The 24,735-nt window shown below is 50.9% G+C and overlaps 9 protein-coding genes across 9 annotated transcripts; 4 read left to right on the forward strand and 5 right to left on the reverse strand.

The window, feature by feature from the left end:
* Window positions 1-400: 400 nt before the first annotated feature.
* Window positions 401-2,058, reverse strand: N7496_000221 (nicotinate phosphoribosyltransferase; the record flags this gene model as incomplete). Its single annotated transcript, XM_056693152.1, has 5 exons — window positions 401-621; window positions 686-1,055; window positions 1,119-1,741; window positions 1,811-1,894; window positions 1,947-2,058. The coding sequence occupies 5 exons, from the start codon at window positions 2,056-2,058 to the stop codon at window positions 401-403; spliced, it is 1,410 nt and encodes a 469-aa protein (XP_056559881.1).
* A 747-nt stretch (window positions 2,059-2,805) lies between these two features.
* On the forward strand, window positions 2,806-4,431 carry N7496_000222 (putative PHD finger domain protein; the record flags this gene model as incomplete). The annotated part of the gene is made up of 1 exon (XM_056693153.1): window positions 2,806-4,431. The coding sequence occupies one exon, from the start codon at window positions 2,806-2,808 to the stop codon at window positions 4,429-4,431; it is 1,626 nt and encodes a 541-aa protein (XP_056559882.1).
* Window positions 4,432-4,846: 415 nt separating this feature from the next.
* Window positions 4,847-5,530, reverse strand: N7496_000223 (uncharacterized protein; the record flags this gene model as incomplete). Its single annotated transcript, XM_056693154.1, has 1 exon — window positions 4,847-5,530. One exon carries the CDS (start codon window positions 5,528-5,530, stop codon window positions 4,847-4,849), a length of 684 nt encoding a protein of 227 aa, XP_056559883.1.
* A 1,578-nt stretch (window positions 5,531-7,108) lies between these two features.
* On the forward strand, window positions 7,109-8,890 carry N7496_000224 (uncharacterized protein; the record flags this gene model as incomplete). Its single annotated transcript, XM_056693155.1, has 3 exons — window positions 7,109-7,559; window positions 7,614-8,118; window positions 8,179-8,890. 3 exons carry the CDS (start codon window positions 7,109-7,111, stop codon window positions 8,888-8,890), a joined length of 1,668 nt encoding a protein of 555 aa, XP_056559884.1.
* A 318-nt stretch (window positions 8,891-9,208) lies between these two features.
* Window positions 9,209-10,033, reverse strand: N7496_000225 (Bcboa17; the record flags this gene model as incomplete). Its single annotated transcript, XM_056693156.1, has 1 exon — window positions 9,209-10,033. The coding sequence occupies one exon, from the start codon at window positions 10,031-10,033 to the stop codon at window positions 9,209-9,211; it is 825 nt and encodes a 274-aa protein (XP_056559885.1).
* A 2,031-nt stretch (window positions 10,034-12,064) lies between these two features.
* N7496_000226 (uncharacterized protein) lies at window positions 12,065-12,418 on the reverse strand. Its single transcript, XM_056693157.1, has 3 exons — window positions 12,289-12,418; window positions 12,173-12,222; window positions 12,065-12,110 (listed from the first exon to the last, which is right to left on the reverse strand). The coding sequence occupies exons 1-3, from the start codon at window positions 12,412-12,414 to the stop codon at window positions 12,104-12,106; spliced, it is 183 nt and encodes a 60-aa protein (XP_056559886.1). The 5' UTR covers window positions 12,415-12,418; the 3' UTR covers window positions 12,065-12,103.
* A 337-nt stretch (window positions 12,419-12,755) lies between these two features.
* N7496_000227 (beta-catenin-like protein 1) lies at window positions 12,756-15,040 on the forward strand (the record flags this gene model as incomplete). The annotated part of the gene is made up of 10 exons (XM_056693158.1): window positions 12,756-12,782; window positions 12,842-12,896; window positions 12,956-13,194; window positions 13,256-13,362; window positions 13,416-13,650; window positions 13,707-13,800; window positions 13,863-14,316; window positions 14,378-14,717; window positions 14,785-14,902; window positions 14,958-15,040. 10 exons carry the CDS (start codon window positions 12,756-12,758, stop codon window positions 15,038-15,040), a joined length of 1,752 nt encoding a protein of 583 aa, XP_056559887.1.
* A 631-nt stretch (window positions 15,041-15,671) lies between these two features.
* On the forward strand, window positions 15,672-19,499 carry N7496_000228 (DNA-directed RNA polymerase II core subunit RPB2; the record flags this gene model as incomplete). Its single annotated transcript, XM_056693159.1, has 2 exons — window positions 15,672-19,276; window positions 19,337-19,499. 2 exons carry the CDS (start codon window positions 15,672-15,674, stop codon window positions 19,497-19,499), a joined length of 3,768 nt encoding a protein of 1,255 aa, XP_056559888.1.
* A 979-nt stretch (window positions 19,500-20,478) lies between these two features.
* N7496_000229 (uncharacterized protein) lies at window positions 20,479-24,593 on the reverse strand (the record flags this gene model as incomplete). The annotated part of the gene is made up of 3 exons (XM_056693160.1): window positions 20,479-21,670; window positions 21,723-24,056; window positions 24,124-24,593. Coding segments are annotated over 3 exons (3,996 nt in total), but the record flags the coding sequence as incomplete, so codon positions are not given.
* Between the last annotated feature and the right edge of the window lie 142 nt (window positions 24,594-24,735).

Genomic DNA, 24,735 nt, shown 5'->3' on the forward strand with positions numbered 1-24,735 from the left:
TGTGGGATTTCTCAAGAGCTCTCGTCTCTTATCTTGATTTTGCGATTTTGATTTTCGTGTATCTACTTTGGAAGGGACTTATGGTACATAGGATGTGTATATAATTTGGGACTATGGATTGGACATGGGTCACAGGCTATGAACATGAATTTGAAAGCATTTGCATTTCCGAATTGACAGGATCTTTTCTTTTTTACACATCCACTTCGGATTGAAACAACAAAGGGGATGCTCAAACAATTGCCGACACTGCAATTTCTACTCTATTAAATGGATATCATTGCCAGTTGCCCGGCATTTCTTCTCTATCGGATAACATGTCTTCGCAGAAAGCAAAACAATCCTCCACCCCCATCGTCCCATCAGATCATCACGCATATGCTAGCAACGCACGCACTAACTATGGCCGTCCAGCCCAGCGGTTAGCCTCATCACCTTCGACCCACGATTGCTCGGTGTAGCCAAGTTTCTGCTTCACCTCCTGCACCTTGGCGCTATCACCGGTGTTCTTGCCCATGTTATCGCTCAGCTTGACAGCCGGACGACCGTTGGCAGTAGCGATTTTGATGACGATGTTGAGGGGCTTGGACTTTTCGCCGTTGGATTTGTTTTTGAAGTCATCTGGAGGGTGTTAATATGACCTGGGCTAGTGGTATTCAGTATGAAGCCGATGGGCTGCACTTACTCGTGAAGAAAGTTCCCACGCCGAATGTAGGGTTAAAGTTGGCTTCCTCGGCAATCGCCTTGTACTCCAGGCAGTGCTCGATGTTGAGCGAGTCCGAGAAAACGACCGTCTTCTTATCGGTGATGCCCTCCCGATCGTAGAAATCGCGCACCATCTTGACAAAGTAGGTTGGGTCGCCCGAGTCCTGGCGGACGCCGGTGTAGACCTGGGCGTAAGTCTGGGTGGAGGCGGAGTGGTCAACATGGATATCGGTTGTAACTGGGGGATTCGCGGAAGCATCGCTTTGCACGGGAGCTTCGCGAATTGGCTTGCGGAAGGCGTCTAGGAAGGCTGGTGTACCGAAGGTGTCGGTCAGAGCGATACCAAGGACCTGTATGATCCTTTGTTAGCAGATGTCTCTCCGAATATCACGAATAACCGGATGAAAGCTTACACCCTCGCCAAAGCAGCCAAGCCAGTACCGCAGTGCCAGCTCGTTAGCATTCTCGTAGTCCTCCGTGATAGCCGCAATGGTCATGTACCACTCATGCGCCACGGTACCAACAGCGCCAACATCATACTTCATAGCAAAATGCACATTGCTAGTACCAGTCAGCACGCCCTTCCAGCCATGCTTCTTCCCTTCCTCCGCAGCCCGACAAAGGCCCTTCATAACCAAATCATGGGTATGATAATCTCTGCGCCGCCGCGAGCCAAACTCCGAGAACACGCAGCCATTCTCCAAAAGCTCGCAGCCCTTGCGGAATGCCTTCTCCTCCTGGTGACTGTGGTCCCAGTCCGTATCGCTGAACATGAAATACGCCTGACTGGTCAGGGCCAACAGCGGGATCTCATACAAGATCGTATCTACCCAGAGACCCTTGATGATGTATTCGACGACACCCTCGTCCTCGTCGCTACCAGTGTCTTGCGGCGTGGGGGTGAACTTGATATCGATTTGCTCGTCTGGTCGGAGCTGGAAGGTCTCGAGGAAGGTGAGGTAGGTATCGTTAAGGTAGGGGCATTTTTTCTTCAGCCATGCGCGCTCTTCCGCGGTGACACGAACATTGGCGAGCTCTGGATAGCAGTCATGTCAGATGAATGGCTTTAGGATAGGGCTGGCTAGCACTTCAAGGGGGTACTCACTGGCCATCTGCTCCAGGAGCCATTTGTATGCCCCGCGCCGCAACTTCATGTGCGGGGTCCGATTCGTGAAGCCGTAGGTCACATCTATACCGAATTAGAGGGTCTCTAGTTCAACAACAAGATCCTGGTCACTTACAGACGTCAGGGAAGTACTTGAGAATAGCGCATTGCATAGTCAACTTGTACAAATCCGTATCCAGAAGGGAGAAGATGCCCTCCGGCAAGGGAGGGGTTGCATCCTGGCCCATTCTACTGGTTAATCGGATGCGCCGATCTCAAGGTTCAGGGGTCAATTGGGGGAAATATGATTCAAAATTTGGTGCTGAAGGAGCTGGAGGTGTACGGATGAGTCCGATAAGTAAACGCGGGCGAGGCGGGCGTTTTAAGCTGCTCCTCATGAAAGTTGACGCAAGCAAACGCCTCATCGCGGGGAAAATCCCGATATGATTGGTGTTTGTCTTGTTTGCACGGACTGATGTGCATGATGTAGATGCAGGCGGATATAGAGATGGAAGCATTGAAGGTTGTTCCATGCGGAAATTCTTTAAAGATTTAAGAAATAGACTATTATAATATAGTTGTAATTCCATAGCCAGTTTTATCAATAAAACTTAGGTAGTATACCATTATCATTACGGCCATAGCCTCCACGATATCCCTCGGATAGACACTCTACTATCAGAGTCAAATCAACCATTTTTAGAACACTCAAAAAGGAAGGCACGTAGGACCCAACCAGTGTAACGAGTACGGAGCATCAACCCAGGGCAGCTTCCATATTGTCTATTACTTCCAGCCATCAAAATGTGTCGCGCTGTTTGTCCGCGCAGTAACAACCTGGAGGTAATTCTTCCACCTTGCCATCTCTCCGGAAAACCCGAACTTCTTCACACACCCTTCCCATCTTTGAAAGTCGTCCACATTGCAATAGCCATCGAAATCATCCTATTGCTTGAAACTTCTGCAGGTTGAAAGTACATAAATCTGGTTAAGTGATGGATACCAATCAAGAGTCCCCGCCGGCGGGTCCACCAGCCACGTCTGACTCAGCGGGAATCGCGGCTGGTGCTCCTGCGGCTAGTGACCCTCCTGTGGCTGGTGCTCCTCCTGCCCCGGCTGAGTCAGCGTTCCAGCCGCGGACTGTTCGACTGCGGCTCATTGTCAAGGAACCAAGACCAGAAGGCGCCTTTGAGAATCCACCTCCACCTCCCTCTCTTCCTCAACCTCCCCGTCGCCCTCGTGGAAGACCGAAGAAAAAAGGTCCTCCTACACGTTCCAAGAACGCAAATCGCAAGACTCCTATTCAGAAAGCCTCTCAGAAAGCCCCTCAGCAGCGGCCTGCAGCCGCTACCCGAAAACCGCCCATGGCACACGGCGCGGAGGACTGCGCGACAGTCCTTGAACAGTTTGTGCACGATGCGGCCAACTTGCCCCTTGAGATCAATCACCTGATGGAGGAAATTCAAGCCAAAGATAAGGTCATGCAAGATTGCCGAGCCACGATCAACTCCAAGGATGGCAGCATCCAGAAATTCATTAAGGCGAACGGCAGTCTCGCGCCGAACCCCAAGGAGGAGCAGTACAACAAGGCAGTGCTTGAGAGCTATGACCGGGCCATACAGCTACAGGATGAGAAGATCCAGCTGAGCGACAAAGCATGCGTGCTCTTGGATCGCCAAATCAAACGCCTGGATATGCGCCTCCGCGATCTTGTCAACGACGGCGTGCTCCCTAATGATCCGCCTCTCCCTTCACTCTTCGACAACAAAAACCAATACCGCGATCCACCCAAGGTGTTCTTCCCGGACTCTACACCCTCCGAATCCCCCTCCTACGCTACTCCGCTCAACACTTCGTCCGGAAACGCCAATCTTATCCTTGCTGCAGCCCAGCGTCTGAACCAGGCTAGCGCGAGGGCTCCAGGTCCAGCCGCTCTTGCTGCACAAGGAGGTGCTCGCAGCTCTGCACCTGCAACTCCCGCTGCAACTACAGCTGTCCACCTTCAGCAGCGCCAACGCGAGTCTTCCGCCGGTGCAGTGGACTCTAAACGCCGCCGACTGATGAATGCCTCCCTAGGCACACTTCCCGCGGCCTCATCCAACCTGCGCCAGTCCTCCATGGGTCCCGGAACGCCCAAAGCTGGCACTCCTGCTGGCAGCCGCGCAGGCAGTGTTGGACCGCGCGCAGCCACCGTTAAAAAGGCATTGACCAAGAAGGTTGCGCCGCACCAACAGGTCAAGAAGATCAAGGCCTCTGCATCCAGCAAGCACACCAAGCGCTCATCCAGCGCCAGCGGCCGTGTCAAGGCATCCAAGAAGTCTCCCACTGGCGAGGGAGATGAAGACGACGACTCCATGCTCAGTAGTGCTGACATGTCGGACTCGGACAAGAGCGATGTCGCCGACGGTGATGAGGATATGGATGATGACGAAGAAGAGGACGAGGGTGTCGAGGACACCAAAGTGTACTGCACCTGCCGCACTGTCAGCCACGGTGACATGGTAGCATGCGACAACGACAGTTGTCCCTACGAGTGGTTCCACTGGAAGTGTGTGGGACTGACTCGTGAGCCAGTCGGTACGTGGTACTGTGATGAGTGCCGGAAGACCCTTGGGAAGTAAGGCGACCTCGAGGAATCTCGAAGCGCTTTGCTTTCATGAAGAGTGATACTTGCTCTTCTTATGTATGAGTTCTACGACTGTCAATTGTTATACCCACGGCGTATCGGGCAGGGGGTGTTGCAATGGAGTATTATTGATTGGGTTAATGTTATTCTTGTATGATTCTATCTGTGCGCTATCTTGATAGTTCCTACTGTAGATTGTATGCTTCATCCGAACGGAGTGTCAACGTTCAGGTAGGCGTTTACTTCGACTACAATCCGATATCGTAGTCGATAGTTTCTCTGGCCAAGAAGAGTGCAACAAACATATGTCATTATTCCATCTCGTCTGGATTTAGTAACGAATGTCCATCAGAATAGCAATTGACCATCATAAGTCGTACCATCACCATCCAAACTAAATAATCTCCGTCTCAAAGAATAATCCCCAAGAACAGCGCAACCATACAGATCACCACAGAGCTCCTTTCCAAAGCAGCCGCCCCCGAACTCCCCGTAGTCTGAACCGGCGTTGTCGAAGACGATGAAGATGTAGCTGCACCAGAAGACGAAGACACCCCGACACTACTTCCAGTCGATGCTGCCCCCGAAGAACTAGATCCCAAAGCACTCGACGAAGCAATTGACACCGGCGTACTCGACGGCGTAGGTGTAGTCGACGTATACGGCAAAATAGTATACGTCGCACCCCCATCCTCCTCCACCGACGAACTCGTTGTCACAATACTTTCAACAACACTCGTTGTGACCGTCTCCACACTTCCACCCGCATACCCCTCCGTAACACAAACGCTATTCGCGGAGCACTGGAATCCAATATCACAGCATAAATGTCCACACACTTCGACGCCATTGCAGACTGCGTCGCAGCCGCGCTGGCCGTCGATGACGGTGCATGCCGCGCCGGACGGACAACAGGCTCCCCAGCCTACGCATGATGTATACCCCGAGTCGCAGGTGTAGTAGGTGTCTTGGCGGGCGTGCAGGGCGTGGTATTGTGGTGCGGCGGTGATTTGGGCGGCGGCGGCTAGGTATTCCGCGTTTGTGAGGGTTAAAAGGGTGAGGGTTGATATGAAGAGTTGAATGTTTATGTACATTGTGGCAGGGGGATTGTAGTATAGAGTGATTGTGGTAGTTCGTACTTTTGTCTTAGTATGATGGATGATGGGGTTTGGATGGTCCAGGGTTAGGTGGATTTGAGTCTCTTTATAGATCTATCTGTTTACGGGCTTATTGCTTGAATACAATGGCAAAGCTGGGCAAGAATGAGGCTCTCGAAGCGAACTATGCATACGTATACAGCGGGGGAAACCTCGTATTCGAGGTGTCCGTGCTGCCATGAGACATGGGGTTGATAGATGTACATTTTCACTCCGCTCGTATTCACTGCACATACCCTGGTCAGTATGTACTGGAGTAGGTGGGGTTCCACAAGTTAAAAGCTTCGCCAAACTGTCATCATCATCTTACTAGTTAGCGGTACTAGTTAGCGGTTCAAAAGAGATGACGCCCAAGCCACCGAAAGCAATGTCCTAAAATAGACCTGGTTCCCTCTTGAAAGGTGCAGGAGAGCCAGGAAGTAAATCCGACTAGAGTCATTATTTGGTCTCTAGATTTAGACTCTTCAACCTCTAGTCCATGTATATCAATCACGCTGTAAGTTGGTCACGGAGTGTAGTCTCAGAGATGTGGGTAGTTTAGCGTTGGAAAGGGTCCTGTTAAATTTGAATAATGGAGATCAATACTCATTTCCTCTCATGGTTATGAATGGCTATGATAGCGGGTTAAGGTTGGCAATAGTGGTCGCCATGGAAAGAGAGATTCCACAAAGAGCCCCCTTGTCAAATTCTACATCTCATCACGTGAGAAATAACTGTAACTTAATTTTGAGATTTCCTCCGTACAAAATACTGGTAACCGCTTGTAAAATCAACGGCTCGGGACTACCGGTAGCGATCGGACCCCCGCTACGATAGTTTCAAATCTAGAGGTTAAGGGTGGGAACGCTATTGACCGTTACCCAAACTGACCTCGGCAGGACTCGAAAACTGCTTAGAGTGGGGCTTGTATGCCAAATGATTGGTTGGATTAGGAATTTAGGGTCCTTTGTTGGGTATCCCTGACGAACTGCCATCGAGGAACATTGAACTGCATGGCCAGATTAAGGGTGTTTTTCTAGGCGTATCGTTATGTAACAAATAGAGTATGAATGCCGGCACAAACACGGAGAACGGAGGACTTCCTAAACGAAAGCCCTATTTTATCAAGCGGGCCCATCAGTTGCTCATCTTCCGTGTAACTCTTTTCGTTTTTTACGCGTCTTTGACTTGGCAAGGGAAAAATTCATCGGAAAGGGAACCTACGAACACATGACCTTTTGATCAGTATTTTCCGACGGGATAAGCAGATTTAGCCTCTGGTGCAATCGAGAAAGATACCACGTCAAAAAGTCCCGTAAGCAGGGGGCAAGGTGCCCAATCACTGTGCCACGCGATCCAGGGGGCATTTTAGCTCAAAGATCTGATAGGCGACCCGCAAATCTGCCGGGATTCTTGCGAAAGGGGATGCAATCTATCTCTTGCTGAGCCATTCGAATCCCGCTGCAGGCCGGAGGAGTGAATCCAATTACTGGGGATATATTGAAAGCTCGGCGCAGACTAACAAGAGCTTTCAATATGTCCCGGAAACCAGAGAGGGGAAAGGGAAAGAAGGCCCTGCAGTTTGTCACCATAGACCCCTCATCCAGCCGAGGAAGATCAGATACTCGTCGGATAGTACGATCTCATGCTGGAGGATGGATGTGGCGACAACTTCAAGCTGCCCGAGAAAATCCAGAGGCCAATCCTGAGGAGGATTTGCTCGAGCCTGGTCCCTCCGCGGCTGAGGAGAATGAAGACCTAGACCGACCGACTCCCTCTGCTGAAAAACTTAACGCTTCGGTAGCGGGGTCGCAATTGGAACCGCAGGCGCCGAGGGATTCTGGTCGCGAGCGCATCCAGAGAAAACGCAATAAACGAGCTCATATGGAATTGAGCAGGGTCAGCTGTGACAAACTGGATCCTTTTCAGTGTTACATATCATCATCCCCACTGTCAAGCGGACTTGTTAGCAATTCAAATAAATACTGTAAGATCCCTCAAAGGTTTTCTCACCTCGTCAATTGCTAACCTGTCTTACCAGGTCTATCGGTGCTATGGCCTGGTCTGATGCCCAACTCCTCAATCAGTGGCGCCGGCCATGCTGGCATTGAAGGCTGGTTCTCAAGCTCACTGGGTCACCCAGCTCTTCATAGCGCCATGTTGTTTGGATCATACTCCCACCGGCGAATAATGTGGTTGCAAAAAAAGCAGAGCAATTTCAGTGCCGACGACGAGAAACAAATGTCGATATGCGAAGCGGATTCTATCACGAGGATCAATAAAGCGATTCAGAGTCCGTCCGAGGCCATCACCGATGCTATTATCCTGTGCGTTCTGTGCATGGCGAATAACAAGAACGAAGCCCCGTTGGGTCCAGATTTCCTGGAGTCGCCATTCCAATCACCACTGCGTAGTTTGCAATGGCTTGATGTTTATGGCCGGTTGAAACCGCATCCTATACATCAAGTCGGATTGGTCCAGCTAGTGTATCTCAAGGGGGGACTGGAAACCATCAAGCTACCGGGGCTTGCTGGTGTGATTTCCTTGTAAGTATATGTTTTGATTTCATGAGAGGAGGAAACGGAACTGACTTGTGCAAATGATAGCTCCGACGTCTTGGCTGCTAGCAGGTCTTTGTCACAGCCACTCTTCCCCTGTATATCCCTCCAGGAAGGAGAATTCCTGACCTTGCAAGACGTCATCAATGCCCAGCATCCTGTGCTAAACGTGGATCCGGACATCATCAGCGAATTACCCATCACCACCGAGATGCAGGAAATTTTCAGTGCTTCACGTGCATATCTGGCTTTGGTTGACAAATACCAAGATGGGGTTTACGTAGCGTTGGACATGTTGGCCGACTTTCGAAATCTGGTCCAATGGCACATTATGTCGTTATTGCCAGGAAGTAAGTTGGACCCAAATACCGCAAACTCCTACCCCCTATATGAATCATGTCGACTAGCACTGGTAATCATGGGGGTGGGAGTGATATTCCCGCTTCCCCCTCAGTCCGCTCCGTTGTTGGAGCTCTCCCAGATGTTGCAAGCGGAGCTCCAATCGACGGAGGATATGGCCAAGATGTACTCGCCAGTGAGTATCAAACTTATATACTGGTGTCTCATTATTGGGGGCATTGCTGCTGGTGAATCGCAAGAAAGATTGTGGTATGCCGAGGAGCTTCGACGTCTGGCTGGACCGTATGGTCTACCTTCGTGGGATGAGATCAAGCGGGATTTGAAAACGATATTGTGGCTGAATAGGGCGTGTGATTTTGGTGGAAGGTTTTTCTGGGAGGAAGCTTTGTGCCTGCGGTGAACTGTTCATGGCTTGTCAGTATAGAAATTTAGAATATAGAAGATTCATGATTCAAGGATTGAACGTGGGGAGGGTATGCTGTAACAATGTAAGAAGAGTTCGAAGGTGGAAAGCAGCGTAACTGTAGAAAGCCAATCAAGATTTTAGTTTACTAAAATGGGCGTATACTCAAATCTCAGCCAATACATTAATATCTTCCACCCAATAAGCTCAGACCAGACTTATAGCCAGCAGTATGGCCCTTAATAAACGCGACCCAATCCAAGGCTTGTCAATCCGCGGAAGACAGATAGCTTTTATACAAGAATAAAAGTTGCACTATGCCGAAGATATGCTCAGCTCGTGCCACTTCGCGTCTGATGCAGCGAGTGCCTCGCCCATCTGCCGGCCATATTCAGCCGCATCAGGACCAATAAGAAGGCGCAAAGGAGGCTCCTCCTCGTCCAAGAGCTTAATCATAATATCCGCAATCTTGCTCGGGATCGATGGCTCACTTCCCGTTGATGTACGCAGCATCTCGACAAATGCCCCGACGGTCTGCTGGTAGGGCTCACTCACTGGGGGAACATGCATCGATGAACCGGCCCAGTCAGTTCTGATGCCACCAGGCTCAAGAACGGTGATCTTAATACCTAGGGGAGCAACCTCCCGAGAAAGGACAGTCGAGAAACCACCGACGGCCCACTTGGAGCATTGGTAGGCAGAGAGACCCGGAGAGCCGACACGTCCACCAAGGGAGGATACCTGGAAGATATGGCCGCCAGTCTTCTGCTGACGAAGGATGGGAATAACAGCCTTTGACACGTAAATGACGCCGAAAAGATTGGCGTCTACTTGAGCTCGGAAATCGTCGATATCAATGTCCTCGACAGAGCAAGTATTCGCGTATCCAGCATTGTTGACGACGACGTCGATTTGGCCGAATTTTTCATGGCCAGCCTTCACGGCCTGAATGACGTTGTCGTTATTGGTAACATCGAGTGCAACAGGGAGGACTCGATCAGAACCGAATTTGTCGACCAGACTGGAAAGTTGTTCTGGCTTTCGAGCGGTCGCGATGACCGAGTCTCCATTATTGAGAGCAGCTTCAGCGACAGCGAGGCCAAGGCCACGGGAGGATCCAGTAATGAACCAGACTTTCATGATGAAGGAAGTGAATTGAATAAGGAAGATGATATTCTTGAAATTTAGATAGATGAGAAGGGCCTTGGAGAGAGGATATCACAAACTTTATATGCGAAGATCCTCCACTTCAACGCCCGATAGCCCACTATGATGTAGCGGGGCCATCACCTGTAGTCTGATACTATGGAGCATCTAAGATCTAAAATTCTAGAATATAGGTAGCATCATCGCGTATAAACTAATCCAAAATTAACTAAACGGCCCCATGCCTCCCACATCCGCGGACACTAATCGCCCCTCAGAGCTACCCGCTGCGAATCAGTCCTCTGATCATCATCTCAAGTGGATAACTGGGCGATTTACCTGCCTGAGTTTATCTGTTTCTGGCATTTGGTCCACGAGCTCGATCGAGTTAGTAGTCAGTCAGCACACGGGTGTGGCAGCCCTGACCACGGAGAAAAGCGGGGCGCAAGCTGACATGCACATACCGCATTTGGTAGCTTCTTGTCAGCATAGGCAACTTAATTGTGTTAATTTGTAGGAATTCGAGACTTAACGAGTGCAATTAACCAACACGAAGCTAGATCTCGTATTGCGATGGCCTTGCGTGAAGTGCAATTTGGATAGCTTAGGTGAAAAGTAATATCAGTATAGTTGAGCATGGAAGCCATGTATCTCGTTTTGCTATCCAATTCTTTCTATTTGATTTCAATGTAGCCGTTGGAAGGTTTCCTTCGGTACCTCCTACGTAATACTATTGCTCTGTAAAGTACCCTTTCATAGTCAAGATGGACACCCGTTGATACCTTTCACGGAAATCATATAATCCACAAACTGACAGATGTACGCCAAGTGACATAGTCTTCCACCGTAGTACTAATAGAGTTAGTTTCTTGTCATCTTAAATGGCACTCCCGTCCTCCATCGACAGGGGTCTCTACCACGCAATCAAATCTGAAATTACACACGTAGAACAACTTCCGGGGTCTTTCTTCCTTTCCCTCGGTAAAGAACAATCTAATTCAGGTATACAGCGCGATCATTCTTACTAAATGCCATATTGATCTTCCACTGTGTTGGAAGGCGCTGATACCCAAGACTCTCAGAAATGCTGATAGCAACAGCATGTACTAACGAGAGCAGGGTGAGCAGCTTATCACTTTCAATACTAGAGTCTTTATATTCAAGTAGACGTGGCATTATGACTGTTGCAAGCACACTATGTAATATACTGGTCCTTCTACATTTATTCTCGTCATGAAAACTTTCTTCGAGGTAGCCCGGCACTGATAAATGAGACAAATGGCAGACATCTATACGGCCAACAGCCTTGCCGTTTGTATTTTCAAGGGCTTCTTTTCTCGTATCGACAACGCGTAGCTTGCATAAAGCCACTCAGATGCCCAAATAAGGAACTCGATTCCATATTGCAGCACGGCCAGCGCGTAGGAGGTTCAGCTTCCCCAACAATGGGTATCCCGGTTTGCGCCGAGGGACCAGCAACGACCGATTGTAAACTCCATTACTACACAACTATGGGCCTAAGAACTTGCACCATGAGAGGCAGGGGTTTTCTTAGGTTAATCGGATTTTGTCATTATGCCCAGACTATACGTATTGGCCCGAAGGGTGCGCTTTGGAAGCCGGGATCTCAGTTAACGGGCCCGGACAACAAGTAATAGCGATTCAGCCTGAAATTTGAGCACATAATTGCATAGCCATCATATAGAAAACAATCAATATGCTCTCGGGTACGCTAGCCATCATCTAGATGAGAATCAGATTGTACGTTTACTTGTGCCGAGTTAATGGCTACAACCAGGGCAGCCGAGCAGATGACCAATCTGAAGAGCACCAGTATCAGGTTCTATAAGGCGGTTGATAATATTGGTATTCAAAACAAATCACGTAGGCCGAACATGCCTATTCATGCCATGCGCCCTTTCCAATGAACTATTGTACAGATAAATTCCAACATGGACAATCAAGTGTCCATGTCGGTTGTCCCCTCGGTGGACGGTATAGCTTCACGAGTCCCGGGAAGAGGTTTTGACTCGAGCGAGAGAAGATTCAGGGTGTAAAATGATTTTACATGCTGTGATTATATCAGTAACGGTTTCTCGAGTCGGAGACTGAACGTTGAGCGGATCGACTCACGGAGGGAGGAGGAGCTCGCCGAGGCTGCTGTGGAGGAAAGCGACACCGGCCTAGAAAAAGAAGAGAGGTTAGCTTTGTTTCCGACTAGATGAGCAGTTGCTATGATAAAGACATACACCGAAGACCAGGAGGCTGCGGACAATGGTGGCGTTCTCCGGGTTGGTGGCCTCGTCGTAGACGGTGCTCAGGAAGCTCTTCTGAGGACGGGAGGAGTTGGAGGCAGCGACGCGCTTAGGAGCCATTTTGATGGATGATGTGAATGGTCGTTAAATGGGGATTAATGGGGGATATGGATCGAGGTTGATGGAGTGAATCGGAGGATGTCGAGAAATCTGCGGCCGCCGGGGCCGCTTGGCGTCACTGCGTCTTTGGTCTGCTTCGGCCACCGTAATCACCTTTCGGGGCGCGCGACAGCTGGAAATGCGATTGTCTGTGCAGTCGTGAATCAAGGAGGAGCTACAATTCCAGCAGGGGCCTTGAGTTTGCTCTTTTCTGGTTGATATTACCTGTGGAGGATATACTACAGATCCTTGGCTACTTGTGAGCTCTGCTCCATCGTGAGACCGATCATATCCTAGCAACCATGACGAGTGTCGACGAGCTCTTCAAAGTAAGTCTTACCGGTGCTTAATTCTGGTCTGTTTGTTCTGTGACCTGACCATTCCATAGAAGCCACTGCCTGCAGGTAGCTCCAAGCGCAAGTTTGAGCCCGTCCAGGACCCTAGTACGCTCCCTCTGTTCCCCGCAAATGTGCCTCCGACAGCTTGCTAACAAGACACCAAGACGAGCTATACAAAGCGGCAAAGTTGGACTCCAATGGTGACGTGAGGACAAAGGGCAAGAGTGCCATGGTGGAGGACGAATTTGACGATGACGATGGCGAGGCCGGACCCGAACTACCACCAGACTTTGAGGAAGACATCCCCGATGACGAGGAGGGCCGCTTTTTCGGTGGTGGCATGGAACAGAAGACTGCCCAAGCCATGCAGTACATTGATCAAAATGAGGAGGAAGAAGCTGCAGTATGAACCACCTAGATGCAATTCAGTGAAGTCAATTGCTAACAAGCTATCTAACCTACAGCCCGAGAAATTCGATGCAGCCTGGGTCCGCCGATTCGCCTTGAACTTTGAGAAGAAGATATCCAAGAATGCCGAGCTTCGCGCGAAATTCGAAAATGACCCGGCAAAGTACGTTGGTTGTTCGTTGGAGGCTTGGGCACACGCTAATGGTGATATGGCAGGTTCATGGCCTCCGAGGCTGACCTCGACACGGAGATCAAGGGACTATCAATTCTGTCGGAGAATCCTGAGCTCTATGAGGAATTTTCCAAGATGGGCTGTGTTGCCTCATTGGTCTCGCTGCTCTCGCACGAGAATGCGGATATTGCCATCGACGCCATCCAGATCATCAGTGAACTAACGGATGAGGATGTTGAGGCTGAACAGGAGCAGTGGGATAGCCTGGTTAATGCCATGGTAAGAGTGTCATCTGGGAGTTTGACATTTCATATGACCCTGCTGACTTGTTTAAGATGGATTCCGACCTTATCGAACTCTTGACTCAGAACCTCTCTCGCCTGGATGAAGGCGCAGAGACCGACAGGACTGGTATTTACTACATTCTAAGTAAGTTTGGTCAATGTCTATAACATTTTGTCTCATAGCCCCCAAGATCTAACACGAATTAGGCGTTTTGGAAAATCTATCTTCCCAGTCCGCACTCGCAGAGAAGATCGGAGAAGATGCTGCCGTTTTGCCTTGGATTCTATCGCGCATACAGCAGAAGGAAACCCCGGTCTCCCAGAACAAACAATATGCCGCAGAGATTCTGGCAATTCTTCTGCAATCTTCACCTAAGAACCGAGAGAAATTTGTTGCTCTTGACGGTGTCGATGCTCTCCTTCAGCTCCTCAGCCAATACCGGAAACGGGACCCAGCTAAGGACTCCGAAGAGGAAGAATACGTGGAAAATCTCTTTGACTCTTTGGCTTGCCTTGTAGATGATGATGCTGGTAAGGAGAAGTTCATCGATGCAGAGGGCATTGAACTTGCTCAAATTATGCTCCGAGAGAGCAAGTTTAGCAAGCCCCGAGCTCTTAAGATTCTCGACCATGCCCTTGGTGGTTCAGGAGGTGGCCCAGCGTGCGAGCGCCTTGTTGAAGCGGCCGGGCTGAGGACGATCTTTGGAATGTTCATGAAAAAGGCAAGCCATCAATTTCCATCCTTGGCATACCCTGCACATGACTAACATCAAGCAGCAAGAGGGTCAGAATATCGAGCATCTGCTAGGTATCTTTGCTTCCCTTCTCCGCCTCCTGCCTGGTGGTTCTGCTCCTCGTATCCGAGCACTCGCCAAGTTCATGGAGAAGGAGTACGAGAAGATTGAGAAACTCATCAAGTTGAGACGGGACTATGCTGCCCGTGTGTCTCCCGTTGAGCAGGCGATTGAAAAGGAACGCAAGGGTCTTTCACAAGATGACCAGGAATTTATGGCTGGCGAGTGGTTGTCACGCCGGTTCGACGCTGGTCTGTTCTCGTTACAGGTCAGTACTATTGTTTTGCACTCTCATATACTCGCAGAGCTTCATAGGTTACTAACCATCTATCCAGACTATTGATGTTATTCTGGCATGGCTCGTCGCCGAAGATGACGGCGCCAAGAAAAAGGTGGTTTCTCTCCTGGCAGACCGGGATGAGGACCTTTCCCTAGTTCGGAGCACTCTGCAAGGTATGACCGACCTCTTTGTTTGACCTGGGAGTAATCGCAAGGCTAACCGTTACAGAACAATTGGAAGGACTTGGAGATGAGGACCAGGGCCAGAAGGACTTTAAGGATATGTTGAGCACTTTGCTGCAGTTTGTATGAGATCAAATTAGAAAGGGAAGGAATACTGTGTAATATACTTTCTGCTCCATATGTACTTCTACGTGTTCATTTTCGGACCCAAGTATAACCAACTCAATATTTGAGTTCCAACTTGTGAAATTGTAAACAACCCACTTTATTCGACCCCGAACTTCGAACGTATCATTGATATCTACAAGCCCCAATCAAAACTCTGAAAGTCCGATCTCTCACTGGTTTTAGCCTTCTCAGGTAGGATCAACAACCTCATAGCGCCTTTTAGACTTCAAGGCTGCCATACACGTGATTAACCCATCACGTGATTGTGATTCCATATCGGGCCTAGTTTACTTCGCCGCGCCGAAGCATCAAGATCCTTGGAGATCAATCAGTCCTTTCTTCTCGCCACGCTGGGAGATCCTCATTCATCCCACTGAGCTCTCAAGTCGCTCCATCCCTCGTCTGTGACGCTTGCAGGAAACTCCCTTCTTTGCCAGCCACTGACAGGCGGGTGTCGCAGCGCGTTGGGTGACTCCCTCTCTCAGATCACCACCTTCACTCCGCCGCCGACGCGCCCTCCCTGCGCTCTCCGCAGTTCTTCTCACCTACCTTGACCCGTGGACGACCCAGAGAATCTTGATAAATCGCAATCATGGCTGACTACGACGAGGCTTACGAAGAGCAGTTCTACGACGATGCGGAGGATGGAATCACCTCCGAAGACTGCTGGACGGTGATCTCGTCGTTCTTCGACGTCAAGGGTCTCGTTTCCCAGCAGCTCGACTCCTTTGATGAATTCATTTCTTCGACTATGCAAGAGCTTGTGGAGGAGCAAGGACAAGTCGTTCTCGATCAGACCGTGCCCCCCGACGAAGAAGAGGCCGAGCCCGTTGTCGTGCGCCGATACGAGATCAAATTCGGCACTGTTATGCTGACACGACCATCTGTTACGGAAGACGATGGATCAACCGTGAGCATGTTGCCTCAAGAGGCGCGCCTGCGAAACCTCACCTACGCCAGTCCCCTTTACCTCACTATGAAAAAATATGTCACCGAAGCACGCGAGTGCCAGGTGGCCGACCGCGACGACGATGAAGCTGGCGAGGCTGAAGACGAACACAAAGACCGCGGTACATATCTAAAGTGGGCGGCGAGGCCGCAAGACGCAGCTTGGCAGGAGGAGGAGACGATCTTCATTGGCAAGATCCCAATTATGCTCAAGTCCAAGTACTGCTGCTTGAAGGAATCACCGGAAGAACGTCTTTACAGCTGGAACGAGTGTCCTTACGACTCCGGTGGTTATTTCATCATCAACGGCAGTGAGAAGGTGCTTATCGCGCAAGAGCGCAGTGCTGGAAACATCGTGCAGGTTTTCAAGAAGGCCCCTCCCAGCCCGACGCCATACGTTGCCGAAATCCGAAGTGCCGTCGAAAAGGGATCTCGACTCCTCTCTCAGCTTGCGCTCAAGCTCTTTGCCAAGGGTGACAGTGCCAAGGGTGGATTCGGCCCTACTATCCGTTCGACTCTGCCCTATGTCAAGTCCGACATTCCCATCGTTATCGTTTTCCGAGCCCTGGGCGTTGTTTCTGACGAAGATATTCTCAACCACATTTGCTACGACCGCAATGATACCCCGATGCTGGAGATGCTGAAGCCGTGTATTGAGGAAGGTTTCGTCATCCAAGACCGTGAAGTCGCTCTTGACTTTATTGCCAAGCGTGGCTCTTCTCAGTCTAATTTGAACCACGAGCGCCGTGTGCGCTACGCGAGAGAGATCATGCAAAAGGAGCTGTTGCCGCATATCTCGCAGAGCGAGGGCAGTGAGACCCGAAAGGCCTTCTTCTTGGGTTACATGGTCCACCGCCTGTTGCAGTGCGCTCTCGGCCGTCGCGATGTCGACGATCGTGATCACTTCGGAAAAAAGCGTCTGGACTTGGCTGGTCCTCTTCTCGCCGGTCTTTTCCGTGTTCTGTTCACTCGCGTCACCCGTGACTTGCAACGCTACATGCAACGATGTGTGGAGACCAACAAGGAGCCTAACCTCCGTATTGGTCTGAAGGCCGCCACTCTGACTGGTGGTTTGAAATATGCCCTGGCCACTGGTAACTGGGGTGAGCAAAAGAAGGCTGCCAGCTCCAAGGCTGGTGTGTCCCAGGTGTTGAGTCGATACACGTTTGCTTCCAGTTTGTCCCATCTGCGTCGTACCAACACTCCCATTGGTCGAGATGGTAAGATCGCCAAACCGCGTCAACTTCACAACACCCATTGGGGTCTTGTGTGTCCAGCTGAGACTCCTGAAGGTCAAGCTTGTGGTCTCGTCAAGAATCTGGCGCTCATGTGCTATATCACCGTTGGTACGCCTAGTGAGCCCATCGTTGATTTCATGATTCAACGGAACATGGAAGTTCTGGAAGAGTTCGAACCCCAGGTCACCCCTAATGCCACCAAGGTATTTGTGAACGGTGTCTGGGTCGGTATTCACCGTGACCCCACACATCTAGTCAACACTATGCAATCTCTCCGTCGGCGCAACATGATCTCCCACGAGGTCAGCTTGATTCGTGACATCCGTGACCGAGAGTTCAAGATCTTCACAGATGCTGGGCGTGTGTGCCGACCCTTGTTCGTCGTTGACAACGACCCCAAGAGTGAAAACGCTGGATCCTTGGTCCTTAATAAGGAGCACATTCGCTTGCTGGAGCTGGACAAGGATCTTCAACGAGAACTGCCTCCAGAGCAGCTCCGGGAGCAAGGCTTCGGATGGGAGGGTTTGGTCAGATCGGGTGTTGTGGAATACGTGGATGCCGAGGAAGAAGAGACGATTATGATCGTCATGACCCCCGAAGACTTGGAGATCTCCAAGCACCTCCAAGCCGGTTACGCCTTGCCAGAAGATGATAAGAACGACCCCAACAAGCGAGTGCGCACCGTGACTCAACGTGCGCATACCTGGACGCATTGCGAGATTCATCCCAGTATGATTCTGGGTGTGTGTGCCAGTATCATTCCTTTCCCTGATCACAACCAGTCTCCTCGTAACACCTACCAGTCTGCCATGGGTAAGCAGGCTATGGGTGTCTTCCTGACCAATTTCGCACAGCGCATGGAGACCATGGCGAACATTCTCTACTACCCCCAGAAGCCTCTTGCCACTACTCGGTCAATGGAGTTCCTTCGTTTCCGCGAGCTGCCCGCCGGTCAAAATGCCATTGTCGCCATTGCTACATACTCTGGTTACAACCAGGAAGATTCGGTCATTATGAACCAAAGCAGTATTGACCGTGGTCTATTCCGCAGTCTGTTCTACCGTACATATACGGATTCTGAGAAGACTGTGGGTACTTCATTCGTCGAAAGCTTCGAGAAGCCCATGCGTACCGAGACACTGGGTATGCGCAAGGGTACCTACGACAAGCTTGATGAGGATGGTATCGTTGCTCCAGGTGTGCGTGTCTCCGGAGAGGATATCATTATCGGCAAGGTTGCGCCTCTCGCACCAGATGCGGAGGAACTCGGTCAACGTACCAAGGCGCACACCAAGATTGACGTCTCGACGCCGCTCCGAAGCACTGAGAACGGTATCGTCGATCAGGTAGTCATCTCAACTGCCAATGATGGCCTTAAGTTCGCCAAGGTCCGCATGCGTACCACCAAGGTTCCCCAGATTGGTGATAAGTTTGCCTCTCGTCACGGTCAGAAGGGTACTATCGGTATCACTTACCGACAGGAGGATATGCCCTTCAGTCGCGAGGGTCTGACGCCCGACATCATTATCAACCCTCACGCCATTCCGTCTCGTATGACCATTGCTCACTTGATCGAGTGTCAACTGAGTAAGGTGTCTGCCCTCCGTGGCTTCGAAGGTGACGCTACCCCCTTCACAGACGTGACTGTCGACTCCGTCTCCCGCCTGCTCCGCGAGCACGGTTACCAGTCTCGTGGATTCGAGGTCATGTACAATGGCCACACTGGCCGTAAGCTGGTGGCACAGGTGTTCCTTGGCCCGACCTACTACCAGCGTCTGCGTCACATGGTGGACGACAAGATTCACGCTCGTGCCCGTGGTCCTACTCAGATTCTCACCCGCCAGCCTGTGGAGGGTCGTGCCCGTGACGGTGGTCTGCGTTTCGGAGAGATGGAGCGCGATTGTATGATTGCCCACGGTGCCAGTCACTTCCTCAAGGAGCGTCTGTTCGATGTCTCGGATCCCTTCCGTGTCCACATTTGCGACGACTGTGGTCTGATGACTCCTATCGCGTAAGTTTCCTTCATTCACCCTCTATCTAACGAACTGTATACTAACATGTCCATCTCTAGCAAACTCAAGAAGGGTCTCTTCGAATGCCGTCTCTGCAACAACAAGCACCGCATTTCCCAAGTCCACATCCCCTACGCCGCCAAGCTTCTGTTCCAAGAGCTGGCCTCGATGAACATTGCTGCCCGGATGTTTACCGACCGATCCGGCGTGTCGGTGCGGTAAAGTGCAGGCCTGGTCTTTGCGGGTTTTGCATTTTGTTTCTTTTTTCCCCTCTCCGAGCTTCCTTTTATCCTGTATTTTAATGATTTGCTCGAAAAAACTCCTGTCCGTTGGGACTTCTGCTGTGGCGTCCGGGAGGGTTATCATGGCCGAAGCATCTTCCTTTTCGTCCGGTCCTACATAGTTGGAATCATAAACCTTTGTCTATGCTTTTGTTTCGTAGATATAGTAGGGCTTTTCATTGGGAAGTCAAGAAATTAGGCCCTTGTAGTACGGATATGTGATGATGTATGGAACTTCAACGGGCCTTTTAGCATCGGCGTGTGTCCTGGTGAAATAGTAAGCCGGTTTGACATATGCATATTGTAGTTATTCAAAAGTATGGCTCTGAAGAGAAACCCAACTTTCTTCCTCGTGTCTTTTTGAATAAACTTTAATCCGTTTTCCTTGATGACTCTAGCATTATCGTTTAGTTATTGCCTTACCTATGACTGGGAAGATGGGCTTGAAGGAACCTCATTGTATTTAGAGCCACATAAGGTACTTAGCAGTAGGGATTGACATTCTATTCTAACTTCAAGCCCATGATGTCAATCTGGATAGACATGAGAATATAGAGCTATGCGTAAAATACACATTCCACCCGCCTTCTTAAACCCAAAATTGAAATAAGACTAGCTAACTAGTGGCTAGCTGAAGTGACACGATCCTCTTTGCAGTAGCCGTGACCAAGGGCGCCATGTTAAAAAAACCGATTTTAGGGATGAATAGAGAATCATATGAGACTTTTTGAGGATAAAAGATTGTATTCATGTTGGATATCCACGGCCATGACGCCTATCTGATAGATACAAGGGAAATAACGAAAAAGCTATGGGTAATGAAAGATAGTAGATACAGTTATACTTGCTCCTGATCACCAATCAAGAGACAGAGAGGCAAGTTAAAAAAATTCCCCGAGAACGACTCCAATAGATCCATCCTACAGAGTCCCGGGGGATCTCTTCTTCTTCTTTTTCTTCAACTTCTTTTGACTCGGCTGCGGACTCACTATCACCTCTGACATTTCTTGGATATTGCCCATTGATGCGTGGGTCCTTTTACCCAAAGAGGAGATATCAGAGCTGCCGCTCGCCTTGGACGCTGGCCCGGCCCGGCTACTCTGCGATGCGCCTGGTTCCGGGCTGGATTTTATAAATGGGCTTTGTGTGAGATCGATGATTTCGGAAGTTTGTGAGAAATTCGGGTGTGAAGCTGAGGTTGGAGCGTGACGCTTGGAGCGGGTAGAGGCCGCGGGCGAGTCATCGTACTGGAATAGGGAGTCTGTGTTGAGGTTTGGCGAAGAGCGCAGTTCTTGCTGTGCGCTCGTCGGAGGTTTTGGAGACGGTTGTGGGGAGAGATGGCGGCTTTGGTTGCTGTGGATCACGCTGTCGTGGTCTTCCGGGTCATACAGATCATCGTCGGCTTCGTCTTTATCTTGGTCTGTGTTGTCCGCGTCTAGCCAGACACTTTCCGAAAGGCCTAGAAAACTGCCTCCATGGGGAGACCTCGGTTTGACCGACTCCTTCTCTTGTGTATTGTTAGGGCTGGCTGAGACCGCGCTGCGAACAGGCGATGACTTTGCCGAGGCACGTTCAGATGGATTGTGAACCACGGATAGAAGTGAATCATTGCCTCCAGAGACTAGTGTATCATCCACGACCTGACGATCTTGCAGGGTACTGTCTTGCTGGAAATCGGAGAATGATTGGTTGGCAGACAGGAAGGACATTGTCGACATATCTTGATGGGACTGGTCCACTCCCAGCATCGACTGATCACCGATGAGAGTGTGACCATCCAGATTAGACTCGCCGCTTTCATGGAAACGGGGGCCTAGCCTCGCTCCCGGGGAAGACCGCGCAGAATGGAATCCAGAGAAAGATGGCGAAGGAACGGCAGGCGTGTCGCTGTGCTCATCATCCGCATCTCCGCTCCGTGTGATGAGAATCCGGGTACCGTTGGGAGTTCGAGTAGATAGCATTTCAGAAGCTCTCGCGGGAGACCGATTCGGTGACTGTGGACGACTAACAGCGGTGACTGTGGTCACAAAGGTGGTTTCATCTAGGTCCATGTCGACAGGTGGAGGTGGCGAAGTCGGGGGGTTCGGCATGGAGTCCTCGACTAGAGAGACACTTTGATCGAGGTAAGCGCATATAACAACAGACCAAGGGTCAGTTCACTGACGTGCTACCTTCTCTAGCATTATCCTTATTCTTTTCCTTTGTACCATTCTCGTCCGCGGCATCGCCGACCCCGGGCGCAGGCCGCAGTAGCTTGGGATCACTGAGTTCCGCAAACGCGACCTCACGGTAGCCATCGTCGTCTTCGTCGTCGTCCATCCCGGGCATCTCAAACCCGCTATACTCACGAGGTTCGTCATCCTCGGGGTCAAGCTCGTCTGCCTTGGGTCGTCGGTCACGCACTGCCAGACGAACATTGAGATTACCATTGTCGAGAAGCTGGTGGACTTCGGCAACGCGATACTCTGACATTTGAGGCTGCCAATTTGTCGCTTTGGACATGTCCAGCTGCCGGAAAGCGATAATCGCCCCGACCTTTGCTTCATGTTCAAGCAAATCCGCAACGGAGCTGGGGTCGCTCGGCATAAGAGGAAGATCGTCGTCGTCTGCGGCAGCTTCAGCGTTCTCCTGATGAGTCTCCATATTCGTAGTCTCATCCTCCGCCGTAGGCCACTCATTGTCATAGTTGAGCTGCATGTTGTCTTCGTAGGCATCGTAGCCATATCCATTGCCATCCTCATACTCGCCGTCTTCCTCTCCATTGTAGACCTGGATTCTCTGCTTGCGCTTGCGCTTCTTGCCCCAACCCTTACGCTGCCGGATGAGCGCGTCTGCATCTTCATCCCAACGTTGCTCGAATGGGAATGGCGGGGCGCTCAGCTCAATATCATCATAGATACACTCGGTAGCTTTGATGACTAGCTTATTTTGCCAGTCGTGGTCATCGTCGCTCTCTTCTTCCATCTCCTCGGCTGGTTGCGGTTCTGCTGCTTTCCGAGAATGAACCGCGCTAGCCTTTGCAGCTAGCTTTTTTCGTGTAGCTTCTTCATCCTCTTTAGTCCGTGGCGTACGGACTCCCAGAGATCCGAACAGCAAGCGGCGTGAGCTCGCAATATCGAGAGTGCGCCGAGTAGACAGCTCTGTCTCAGCCTTTTGCCCCGTAACACTCTCTTTAGTGGTCTCTTGTTCCACAACAGCAGGCTGGGAAGGAGGCATGTTTTCCTTCTCAGAGGTCTCGTCAACGTCAACGCCACCACTAGCCAGAGCTCGGAGTAGCTTCTCTCGCTTGGCTTGGAACTCGCGCTGCTCCTCCTCCTTCCTTTGTGCCTTGGTGGTCGCAGAAGACATTATGCTTGTCTCATCGGGAACATGCCAGCCTCCATTCTGCTCTTCCCATGTGCGAAGGGCTGCAAAGTCGGCTTCCTCGGGAAGGACACCCAGCTCCTTCAACTTGGATAATCTGCGCCGAAGCTTGAAGCGCTGGTTGCTTTTCTTTGTTCGGGTAGATCCCTCGCCGGGAGGGTTGACAATAACAGGCTGGATTGTCTTTGGAGGAGGCAGGTCAATTTCCTCGTCCTCAGACTCAGACGTGTCCTCCTCCGAGCTTGAGCTCGAGTCATCCGATTCAGAAGATGCAGAAGTAGACGAGTCCTCCTCTGACGAGTCTTCATCTTCATCTTCGTCCTCATCCTCATCCTCAGATGCCGAGCTTGAATCGCTGGACACCGAAGAAGGCGATGATCCCCGAAGGAAGTCGGAGTCAGGAAGTCCGGGGACGTCCTCTTCGCCTTCTTCGCCCTTATTGAACCTCACGGCCTTCGACGCCCTGGGCGAAGAGTCATCCCCGCGAGAGCGTTTACTAGACAAGGAAGATGCCCCAACGACAGAGCTTCGGCCCTGGGTATCTGACGACGATGGTCGCTTAGCCACAGAGCTGGCACGAAGCGTAGGGCCCGTAGATACTGGAACCTGAGAACGAATATCAATAAATTGAGATTCAGGCGGCTGCTCAAACTCCTCTTTGAGGGCCTTGAGTTCATTTTCAAGCTCATCCGCTTCAGCCTCAGAATCAGCTGCTTCCTCCTCGGACCCCTCAGATTCCGAGTCTGCCTCGTCGTTTGTGTCGCCGGAGTAATTGACAGGGTGTCTGATCACGGTTCCCATGTCGGATACCTCATGTTCCGGGGGCAAAATTGAAAGCTCCTTTCCAAAGGCTGCGTTGTTCGAGGGCAGCCATTCTCCGTCACCCACTTCCTCGGCTTGTGCGTCGGCATTCGCATCTTCATACCCAAACGATGGACCCTGGTCCCAGCCGGAGAAGACAGTTCGGCGTTTCTTTCTAGGCGGAATGGTGATCGCAGGTCGATTGGAGGTGGTTCTTTTGTAAAATGGCATACCAAAGGGCACACCATCGATGAGGTGCTTGCCATCACCAGTAATTTGGTGACGACCGCATAACCGTCGAGCACGAAGGTCAGCCAGCTGGAGCGCTCGAATACTACAACGCAGGAAAATGTCAGCAATCCACTCCCACAATCTCATACCAAAAAGGCGAAAATACTTACACAACTTCATCCCCATCCCTCAGCAACCCATCTACCTCCATAAAATGCAAACATTCAGACCCACCAACCTCAACCACATAGTCCTCCAGTCCCCACTGCCCACTGAACTCGGGGTCGAATATGGTCGGCTCAGTCTCTAGTGGAACAACCTCATTCACATCCTCTAGCAACTGCGCAACCGTATATCCCCCATTAGCAAAGGCGATATTCGGTGTCCTCGACGAGGCAACCATGGAGGCCGAGGCCGGGCGGTGAGTGCAATATTCGCCCAACGCAGAAGATGAGGATGTCGTCGTCCACAGGATACGCGTGACCGGCAGGCCATGGCGCGAGATGACAAGGTGGAGGCGCATGGTGCAGCTGGCGTGGGAGCTAGACCATTGAGACGAGGGAACGGAGAGGTATGTTGTTGGGGTGCTGCGGTTTTTGAGATTGCGCGTGTTGGCCTTGGGCTTCACTTGGGAGCCAAGCTGGTATTATTGTGTAGTTCGAAGTCGCTGGTCGAGTGCAATCGATCGTGAAAGAATTAAACGGTGGAGAATAGTCGAGACCCGGCCAAACGGGCTTGAGGGAGAGAATCGGGGATTGAGGAAATCGTGCAGCTCCAAAGAA

The sequence above is a fragment of the Penicillium cataractarum genome, assembly GCF_028827025.1.
Source record: "Penicillium cataractarum strain IBT 29864 chromosome Unknown utg000001l, whole genome shotgun sequence".
Lineage (NCBI taxonomy): Eukaryota > Fungi > Ascomycota > Eurotiomycetes > Eurotiales > Aspergillaceae > Penicillium > Penicillium cataractarum.